The sequence below is a fragment of the Carassius gibelio genome, chromosome B15 (genome assembly GCF_023724105.1).
Source record: "Carassius gibelio isolate Cgi1373 ecotype wild population from Czech Republic chromosome B15, carGib1.2-hapl.c, whole genome shotgun sequence".
NCBI lineage: Eukaryota > Metazoa > Chordata > Actinopteri > Cypriniformes > Cyprinidae > Carassius > Carassius gibelio.
In genome coordinates this window covers 258,119-269,692 of record NC_068410.1, presented here as the reverse complement: position 1 = coordinate 269,692, position 11,574 = coordinate 258,119, and the positions used below count along the sequence as shown (strand labels likewise).

Genomic DNA, 11,574 nt, shown 5'->3' with positions numbered 1-11,574 from the left:
AATGGCTGCCCACTGCTCCAGGTGTGTGTTCACAGTGTGTGTGTGTTCACTGCTCTGTGTGTGTGTGCACTTTGGATGGGTTAAATGCAGAGAACAAATTCTGAGTATGGGTCACCATACTTGGCTGAATGTCACGTCACTTACCTGAGCTAAGAACTAGATTGTTGCTCAGTGGTCCAAAGTCCTCTTTTCAGATGAGAGCAAGTTTTGTATTTCCTCTGGAAACCAAGGTCCTAGAGTCTGGAGGAAGGGTGGAGAAGCTCATAGCTCAAATTGCTTGAAGTCCAGTGTTAAGTTTCCACAGTATTTGATGATTTGAGGTGCAATGTCATCTGCTGGTGTTGGTCCATTGTGTTTTTAAAAACCAAATTCACTGAACCCATATACCAAGAAATCTTGTAGCACTTCATGCTTCCTTCTGCTGATCAGCCTTATGAAGATGCTGATTTCATTTTGCAGCAGGATTTGGCACCTGGCCACACTGCCAAAAGCACCAAAAGTTGGTTAAATGACCATGGTGTTGGTGTGCTTGACTGGCCAGACCTGAACCCCATGGAAAATCTATGGGTTATTGTGAAGAGGAAGATGAGAAACAAGAGACCAAACAATGCAGATGAGCTGAAGGCCACTGTCAAAGAAACCTTGGCTCCAGATTTCAGCAGTGCCACAAATTGATCACCTCCATGCCCCGCCGAATTGAGATAGTAATTAAAGCAAATGTCATGATTCTGTCACCAGTTCCTGTTAGACTTTTATTTTGGCAGCTAGCATCCAGCTTCCTGTTCCTGGCCTTGTAACTCCTCTTTAATTTCCCTCATTGGTTTCACCTGTCTCACTAACTATATAAGCCAGTCTTGCTCTTACCTCCTTGCCAGATTGTCTCATCAGCTCATTGGTGAACATTCCAGCCAGTTCCTAAATCAGATTCTTGAAGCCTGTGTGAACTCTACCCTGCCTGGAACCTGAATTTTCTCTCTCTGCCTGAACCTTTATCAAGAGGTAGTATTTTGATTGACTAGTAAATTTGCTGCTCTGGATTTGGATTGTCAGTTCATTCTGGATTTGGATTGGAGGAGGATAAAGGAAATTGGATTTGTTCTCTACTCCTCTTACTTCTCAGAATGCCTTCTAGAACACACTGGTGGACTCTCATGTGTGGTACAGTGGACTGTGTCTCTGCCTGTCACGTGGTAGACCAGGGTTCGATTCCCAAGCAGATCACCCCACCCATCTCAGAAGACCAACTAAATCCTGTTAGCTACACTAATCCATGCAATGTCTGTTAGCTGATTCACTCTGTTCCTGCCTGGAATCACTTAGCTAATTTGCTAACCTCCAGATCTTCCTCTGAACTTATACTTCCTTTGCTTATTCCACTGTAGCCACCTTCTGGCCTGGATAGGACCTGTCAGCATCCTGAGAACATTGATATTAAAGAAACTGAAAATAAACTTTCAAAGACTCATTCACTTGTGTCTGTCTGTAATTTTGGGTCCAGTAGTAATTCCCTCACAGCAAAAGGAGCCCCTACCAAATATTGAGTACATGTACAGTAAATCAACATACTCCCTAAATGTTGTTTATTATTGGTTTTAAGAAGTATTCTAATTTGTTGCGATAGTGAATTGTTGAGTTTTTGTTAAATGTGAGCCAAAATCAACACAATTAAAAGAGCCAAAGACTTCAACTACTTCAGTCTGTGTGCCCTGAATTTATTTAATACATGAGTTTCACAATTTGAGTTGAATTACTGAAATAAAATAATTAAAAATAAATACAACTTTACCTCAACATTCTAATTTGAGATGCATGCAGCTGTATGCTTTTTAATCACTAATCATCCAAACTTTAAGCAGTTAGCAGCATTACCAGCTCTACAGCCATCACAGCAGTGACCATCTGAACTGTGTTTCCCATGTGATGAAGTCAAGTTGTGAAAGTTAATTAAATTAGATATTAAAGGAATAATTCATCCAAAATAAAATTCAGTTTAACTTATTTTAATTTAACTTCTTTACTTTTTATGTTGGTATTGAATACACACACACACACACACACACACACACACACACACACACACAAATGATGTCCTTACTACTTAAAAAAAAAAAAAAAAAAAAAAAATTATGGCAACAATATTACACATAATATTTTTGAGTGGTTTTTAAGGATTGCTTTCTTTGTAATGTTTTCTGTCTGAATAAATCATGCAAATTATACTAAATTATATAATCTATAACTAAATTAATTTAATATTATTATTGCTAATTTATCTTATTTTATTTAAATTTGCTCTTTTATTTTAAATTGATTATCAAAGGTCTGTGATTTTGAGCAAGGTCTGTTTGTATTTGAATTTTGTATCACCTTAAAAAAAAATTATGAAAATTTAAATTAAAAAAGTGCACAAGAGCAGCAGGACTCTCACAGACTGTGATAAATAAAGACTACACTCAGAGAAAAGAAAGTCTGAAATACAAAATAATGCAAAGAAAAGAAGTCTGAATTCCAACATAAACCTACAGCCACAAGGAAAAAAGTTAAGTTGTGAGATGTTAAAACAAATGGGCAAGATATAAACTCAAAATCGTAAGAATTCAAATCAGAATTGAGATGAAAAGTTGGCAAAACTCTTCTATATTTAATCAGTGGCAGAAACCGAGTTATCACTTGTAAGCTGAGTGTACTCTCAAAACTTTCTATATAATATATTATTATATAATATTATATTGATACTAGTGTAATACTACTACTACTACTACTACTACTAATAATAATAATAATTATTATTATATATTATTATTATACTTATAATATCTATATAGTATATTTATTGAACATAATATATTTTTTTCACATACAGGAAATAATTTTTATGTTGTTTTATTTATATTTTGGTCTGATTTACATGACTTAACGTCCTTATATCTACTGTAACCATGAAATCAAAATTAGATTTTGGAGTATAATTTTTTTATGGAGTATTGGATTGGAAAAACACAATTTCATATTATAAATAATTTATTTGTGCACCCAATTTTTTTTTGTATTGTTTATTTATTTATTTTTATTTTTTTACAACCTGTTACTCATAAGATCACAGCAATAGCAAAGAGAGAACATGACAGTAACAGCACTTAAGATATGCAGGTCAGAGAGTTCATTCACTTGGCTCATTTACTGAAAACCATTATTACATAATTGAAGACTACACTGTTGTAGGATGGATCAAATTAAAATAGCAAGCTTTATAATGTGTCGGACATTGAGTTGACACAAATTAATTTATGAAGTGAATAAATGAACAGGAAAAAAAGTAAAAAAGTTGTTCTTTTACATGGTTAATCAGCTGAGACCTTTCTCTAAATATATCACTGCATAATAATGTATGATTAAACAGAGAAAACTAACATCTAAAACATGTTTTGACTAACATTTAAAACTTGTTTTGTCCCTTGCAAAAGTAGCATTTTGTTCTTCATACCCATTCACAGAGGTGCACATCTGCCTACAGTACCTGCAGAGTTCAGGGGCATGTTCAAGTTCAAAACGGTGCTCAACGTTTTGCTTCGGTTTCCGTGTTGAACGTCATGTTTCCTGGAAACGGTGTGCAACGGGGTTTGAGATGCGTTTTCTCTTGTTTGGTGGGTGTGTCAGAACTGCAGTCCAATCAGCAGCAACATGTATATAAAGCATGCGGTATTAAAGTGAACTCGCACAACGGCTTCAAGGAAAATAATGTACAAATGTGTTCGTTGCAGTTCGTTGTATACGCAACAACTGAGGAAATTAGAAGACATGTTTGTCGTAAGTTTTATTGTAAAAATATAGGATATCAACATAATGATGTAGTTGTTTATATTTTTAGCTTCATTGCAAGTGTATGACATTTGGTATAGAAATAAACAATGGTAATTAAGTGCTTTTCCTAAAAATGAGAAAGAAAATACAGGGTATTAAAACCGTATGAACTACAAATAAAGTCAGTATGTGAGGCTAAATAGATGGCTCTGAAAATTCTTCACAAAGAATAGCCTTCTCAGCTGCCATAGTTTGCGTCATCAGAACAGTGTGTTCAACACATCACCGTTTCTGTTTAAAAAATGTTGTGCAACGTTTTGTCGGAACGCAGCCCAGTTCTGACCCTGATCAAACAATATCAGATGTTTCTGATGATATTAATGAGCTGCTTCAGTTGTGTTTGATCAGAGTTGGAGCTGAACTATGCAGGAAGGTAGATCTCCAGGAACAGGACTCTGTAACCCTGCGCTATCATTTAATAGATTGAGAGGGTGGGGACCACTTTGAAATGGTGATATAAATTTGTTTCCTTACAGGTGAATGAGAATTCATTATATCCAATGGACAAAGAGCCAATAGTCTTTTGCTGCCCGTCTTGATTGGTGGACTAGTGTATAGGGATGTTACAGTTATGGAGGCCCTGTGTTCAAGATTGAGTCCCAAGGCCACTGCTTCCCAATCCTGGTCCTGAATTATCCCCAACTCTGCACATTTTGTATGTCTCCTTTATAAAACACACCTGATTCAACTCATCTCATTAGTAGGGACCTGAAATAGTTGTGTCAGATGAGAGCAATATCCAAAATGTTTACTGTTGAGGGTTCTCCAGGACCAGGTTTGGGCCACTGGCCTGAAGCAATTATCTACTCTGCCTAAAGGTCAGGCTGACACAAAAAATGTCATCAAACTTCTAATCCTTAGTTAAAAAGAGACTATGTTAATGTTGAAATCATATGTCATTTAAATTCAAATTTTGTAGCAAGCTAAAATAAACTAAAGGGATAAACTTCATTTTAAAAGCCTCTAAACTTTGATTTAAAGGTTTTAATAAGGCTTAATGAATAGATGACTTCAGAAGCAAGTTAATAATTATTTTACTTGTTTTCTTAATAGATCCTCATTCTGCTGACCCGTGCTACAACTACACTGTGCTGGACAATCCATGGAGAGCCTCTAACAGACAATCTTATGACCGCATGTGTGACACTATCACGAGCGGCTGGTATCGGCTCTTCCTTCGTGGCTTGAGTGTTAAAATCTCAGACACCTGTGTTGCATATAGTCGCTGTGGCACTAATATCCCACTGTGGATTCGTGGTGGACACCCAACAATTGAGGATGGAGTCGTCACTCGAGATGTCTGTGGTAACGCTGGCAGTTACTGCTGCTATTATGGCTCTTACCCCATTAAAGTCAAAGCTTGTCCAGGAAATTATTACGTCTATGAGCTGGTTAGTCCAACTGTCTGCAATGCAGCATACTGTGCAGGTGATTATACTTACATGAGCCATTTGTACACATTCATCGGTTTTGTGTTTATGCTTAATCACTATTCATCTAAACTTTCAGATGTTAGCAGCATTAACACCAGCTCTTCAGCAGTCATACCAGCGTCTCTCTTAACTGGTAATGTAACACACTGAGTCTCTGTTGAATTATTTTCTGGCCTGATGAATGTGATGTATGCTTGTGTCAGTAAGTTAAAAGTAGTTGTGAGTTGTTTTAACAGATTGGAAGTTTAAGAAACTATCAAAACAACCCAAAATGTGATTTTTATTATTTAAAAACAATCTTGACTTCAGCTGTTTCTCTTCTGTGAGCGCATGTGAGCATCAGCTGCCGGTGACATGAACAGTCGAGTCCATCTGATTCCATTAGCTGGAAATACTTATGTATTTACTCTCTTCAGTGCCCAAAACATACAAAATTGATTTCATATATTATATTCCCTTTACTGCATAAATACAATCATAAATATATTTGGAACAAGTAAAGCTATGAGATTATAAAATTAAATCTTTCTTACCACACGAAGGTATAATTATTTTTAGAAACAATATTATTTACAGCCACGTGTTCTTTATTCATTTTAAAATGTTTTCATAACAGATTATTATTCTGCTGACCCCTGTTACAACTACACTGTGCTGGACGATCAGTGGAGAGCCATCAATAATACATATTCCTCCTCCTACTGTGACACCAGAGTCACCTGGAGCGGCTGGTATCGTCTCTTCATTAACAGTGTGAGCGCTCACATCCCAGACACATGTGTTGCTCAGTATCGCTGTGGTACTAATATCCCACTGTGGATTCGTGGTGGACACCCAACAGTTGAGGATGGAGTCGTCACTCGAGATGTCTGTGGTAACGCTGGCAGTTACTGCTGTTATTTCGGGTTTTACCCCATTAAAGTCAAAGCTTGTCCAGGAAATTATTACGTCTATGAGCTGGTTAGACCAACTAGATGTAATGCAGCGTACTGTGCAGGTGATTATATTTCCATGAGCTCTTTCTACATGTTCATGATATTTGTGTCACTGTTTAATCACTATCCATCTAAACTTTCAGATGTTAGCAGCATTAACACCAGCTCTACAGCCGTCACAGCAGTGACCATCTCCACTGGTAATGTAACACACTGTGTCTCTTTTGACTTACTTTCTGACCAGTAACAGTTCAGCAGCAGTTTATGCTGATATCAGGAACAGACATACAGTATGAATAATGCCATCATAACTATATAAATACAACCATTAATTACTTTTAACTGATGTAGAATTGTAAATTAATGAAGCTATAGATTGTTAAATGAAATATTTCAGAATCTAAATGTTTAGAGTAGTAGCTTAGCATACCGTGCTAACTATTTGTGAAACAATAAACTTAACTGAGGAACTTAAAGTTCAGCCGTTGTATAGTATAGCAGGCAACAGTGGTGTTAATACGCATTGCAGGGTCTTGAGGCAGCCTCGTTTTAGAAATAATAAATGCCAAATTATGAAAAACATTACACCACACAAAATGGTCAGTTTTATATGCAGGGTTCGTACAAGGTGCTTAAAGTGCCTGAAGTACTTGAATTTGACTTAAGTCCTGGAAAACCCTTGAAAACAGACATATTTTTGAGGAGGTACTCGAAAAGCAATTTTTAAAGGGCAGTATATATGAAATTAGTGTTGTTATTTCTTCTAGTTAAAACAATCTTTTATGCAAAATTAACAATGCAAAGCATTTGATATTAATACAGAGCCGTTTCTCCTGGCTTTTAGCAGAGCACGAGATCTTGCAATATTACTCCTTGAGGTAAAAAGCAGTCTTGCAATGTTAGTATAAATTTGAGTTTGGGGTAAAACCTTTAAGAGGGCTTGCATTATATTGTTCGTTCTTTTATTGCATGTGCTGTTCGTTTGGGTTTAATTTGGGAATGCATAAAAAGTCTGGCATCTTTTGTATTGTGCTGTTAACATTTATCACAGCAACCTGGTCAACAAACTCTTCCTCTGCGTATGCTGTTAGTTTGTGTTGCTTAACATTTATCTGGGAAAACAGTGCATGTTATCTCAGTAGATTTATAATGTAAATCATTTATAAACCTATGCCAACACAGGAGAATACGTCAAAATATTCCTAAGTATGTGATTTGTTGTACATTGCTCTGAGTTTGCAGAACTCCATTTTATGGCCAAATATTAAAATTATATTGATTTAAACATCCTTAATCACGCTTTAAAGTGAAGCATTGTCAGGCCGTTGGCACTCTCTGCAGATAATATACTTTATTTAGTTATGTTCATATTTTATGTAGGTGCATTACATCTAGGCCTATTTTATCAGTGTTCAATAATAGTTTTGATACTTTATTTGATACACTATTTGTCTAAGAAATATCAATTTACTCCATTTTCAATAATCTGTAGATTACTTGATTACCAAAATAATCATTAGCCCTAGATTAAACTATTTCAAAATACAACTGCATTGCTTTGATTTGTGTTTAAAAGACAAATATTTTGTCATTTTTCTTTTTAAATCTTAAAAATAGCATTAGAATAATGTCTTGTTCTAGTGAACCAAATATCTGTATTTTGTCTTCTCTCATGAGCTAAGTGTATTCTCACAAACCATAGTTGTCACGGTTTTACGCTGCCTGAAGGAATACGGAGTCGAGGATAAACGGAATAAGGCTTTTAATATAACATAGGGGATATCCAACATGGAGCACAGAGGTAGACACACGTAAGTAGCAAGTGAAGACCCGACAAACCAGAACAGAAAGGACAAGGCTTAAGTACAAAGGATAATGGGGAAACACAGGTGGATGGAATAACTAAATTAACAGGGACATGGAACACATGAGGAATAGAATAGACACACCTGGGAACTAATTAACTAAACACGGAAGACAGAAACTGGGTCACTGGGGCAAAAACACTAAATGAGTCCAGGTGTGTGACAGTACTCCCCCCTCCCGGTAGGTGCGTCCTCGCACCGTAGAAACAACAGGGGGAGGCGTGGGTGGGAACTTGGGAGGAGGTTCCGGTGGAGGACGGACTCCCAGGAGGGGGCCAGCAGACAGGGACCACAGAAGGAGGAGCCAGGGAGGAGACAGGAGCAGGAGGAGCCAGATGGTCCAGAGGCCAGCCAGGACGGAGATCCAAGGTGGAGTCGACGGCGGGAGGAGCCATGGTGAAGGAAGGGTCGATGACACCAGGGGGCCGACAGGCGGAGACTGCACCGGTGGGTGAGGAGCCCAAGATGGAGCAGCACAGCCGCAGAGCCAGGGTGACGACGAGGATCCGGAGGGCCTAGGTGGAGCTGAAGGCTCAGGCGACCAAGGTGGAGGCGGGGTCCTGGCAGACCGCTGTGGAGCCGGAGTGACCGAGGATGGAGGTGGAACCGGAGGGAAGGAGGAGCCTGACAGAGCCGGAGGGATGGAGTGACGAGGTGGAACCAGAGGAGTGGAGTCCCGAGGCGGCGGATGGTCGACGACTGACCAAGGTGGAGCCGGAGGGACGAGGGAGCCCGGTGGAGCAGGTGGGATGACAGGCCACGGTGGAGACGAGGGAGCTAAGAGCCAAGGCGGAGCCGCTGGGTCGAAGGACCGAGGAGGAGTCCAGGGCTCGGAGGCTGGAGGCGGAGACAGGGCCTTAACCCGCCAAGGCGGAGCTGGAGACTGGCAGTCCAGCGGCGAACCACCGCGCCCCGATGGCGCGGACTGAGGGTGAGCTGCGGGACTGACTGGCACCAGCAGGGATGGCGAGGAACTGGCTGGTCTAGGAGGAGGAGAGAGGAGAAGGATGGGAGGAAGGACAGGAGGATCAGGACTGGATGGAACCAGCGAAGGAGTAGAGGGACCAGCAGGTTTGGGAGGAGGCGGGAGAGGGAGGCTGGGAGGGAATACAGGAGACACAGAAGATTCAGGGCTGGGTGGAACCAGTGGTGAAACAGAAAAATCATGGCTGGGCGGAACCAGTGGAGACACAGAAAATTCAGAGCTGGGCGGAACCAGCGGAGACACAGAAGATTTAGAGCTGGGCGGAACCAGCGGAGACACAGAAGATTCAGAGCTGGGCGGAACCAGCGGAGACACAGAAGATTCAGAGCTGGGCGGAACCAGCGGAGACACAGGAAACTCAGGGCTGGACGGAACCAGCGGAGAAACAGAAAACTCAGGCCTGGGCGGAACCAGCGGAGCAACAGGAAACTCAGGGCTGGGCGGAACCAGCGGAGACACAGGAAACTCAGGGCTGGGCGGAACCAGCGGAGAAACAGAAAACTCAGGGCTGGGCGGAACCAGCGGAGAAACAGAAAACTCAGGGCTGGGCGGAACCAGCGGAAATGGAGCAGAGGAAATGACTGGAGGAGGTAGGAGTGGGAGACTGAGAGGGTATACAGGGGAATCAGGGCTGGACGGAACCAGCGGGGAAACAGGAAAATTAGGGATTACCTCCATAGACCAGTCCATCAGATCCAGAACTTGCTCCATATGGCTTTCAGAGACTGCAAACAGCTCACCCTCAGTCGCAGGAGTGTGGGCAAGGCTTTCCTCCACGCCCTCGATCTCCACGAGGACTCCCACGATGCACGGTGTTGCCGGCTCACACACCTGGACGTCAACCATCTTCGGACGACAACGCTCTGCATTTGGAGTTCAGGCTGGTGTTGTAGAAGGTGCAGAGCACGTCGTCCGGGTAGCTGGTGGCATTAGCTAATAGAAGAAACTGTCTGGTATGGTCCTCGAGAGAACGTCCTTCCTGCTTCAGCAGAAGGATGAGGAATTCGGGACGATAGAGGGGATCCATAGAAACACTACAAAACAAAAAGACTGAGAAAAAACGAAAGCAAAACGGAGGGAAAGACGCAGTTTTCTACTTTCTCTTTTGAGGGTCGGGTCTTCTGTCACGGTTTTACGCTGCCTGAAGGAATACGGAGTCGAGGATAAACGGAATAAGGCTTTTAATATATCCAACATAGGGGATATCCAACATGGAGCACAGAGGTAGACACACGTAAGTAGCAAGTGAAGACCCGACAAACCAGAACAGAAAGGACAAGGCTTAAGTACAAAGGATAATGGGGAAACACAGGTGGATGGAATAACTAAATTAACAGGGACATGGAACACATGAGGAATAGAATAGACACACCTGGGAACTAATTAACTAAACACGGAAGACAGAAACTGGGTCACTGGGGCAAAAACACTAAATGAGTCCAGGTGTGTGACAATAGTGTTGATAAGCTGTGATATAGCTCCTAATTTCCCAAGTGTATTATACAGCTTTCATTCTCCAGGTCAATCATATATTCATTTTTTTTTAAATCTGTTTGAATAAGTGATAATTTTGCCCTAATATTCTTTCAAATGTTAAAGTTGTCACAGTCAGTGCACGCTTTTTGCTGCACTTTATTTGTATCATTTTGTTTTATTAGTTGATTATAATTTAAAAGATAATAATAATATTGTTTGATAATTGAGATCTCTGATATTAGTCCTTGAAAACCAAAAAAGTCCTAGAATTTTATTTAGCAATTTCTGTAAGAACTCTGATTATTATTGTCAAAAGAGACATGCTCCATATGTGTAACAGCCTTTAAATGAGACATGTAGCCTTTTTTTTTTTTTCTTTTTTTTTTTTTTGAGCAGACTATTAAAAGCTAGAGAGCAGGATATTTCAGAGACATTAAGGTGCACACCAGTAAGAAACCACATAGAAATTAACCCATAATGACAGTTTTATGAACTCCTTAATGAATTCCTCTTTCATTGTCTATTGCACAGACTCAGCTAGTGTTTTTTTTTTTTTTTTTTTATATCTGCTTAAAGGAGTCAGAAGTGCAAGATTGATGCCATAAGGGGATAACTATATTTTGCAAACACTGTAAATCAGGCATTTAAAGGGGTCATGACATGAGAAACCATTTTCCTTTATCTTCTGGCATATAAGAGGTCTTCATATCATTAAATCTTCTTGCAAGTTTTAAAAGTTAAGATATTTTCCCCATAATAAACAAGCATTTATTTAATCATGCTCCAAATACGGCTTGTTATGGATCCTATGGGGTCACATAGCACCAGTCACTTGCATATTACTGCCTCCAGCACGAGACCTACTTTGTTGCTGCATGTCAGTTTGCTAAGTGGGTGTTCTCGGTCAGGGTATATTCTGGCCAAACTGTTTACCAATCAAGCTTCACAATCGGCAAAGCAAACTGTGGTACACTCCACTACCAACACACGATGGGTAACTAGCAAAGCACAATGTTTCT

At 40.1% G+C, this 11,574-nt stretch overlaps 1 protein-coding gene across 1 annotated transcript in view; it reads left to right on the top strand.

The window, feature by feature from the left end:
• Positions 1-4,997: 4,997 nt before the first annotated feature.
• The window catches only part of LOC127973000 (adhesion G protein-coupled receptor B2-like), a 34,591-nt gene continuing 28,014 nt past the window's right edge, over positions 4,998-11,574 (top strand). The window contains exons 1-3 of the mRNA XM_052577040.1: positions 4,998-5,289; positions 5,371-5,427; positions 5,911-6,254. Of these exons, the coding sequence (XP_052433000.1) occupies positions 4,998-5,289; positions 5,371-5,427; positions 5,911-6,254 (693 nt within the window). The remainder of the gene's footprint in view (positions 5,290-5,370; positions 5,428-5,910; positions 6,255-11,574) is intronic.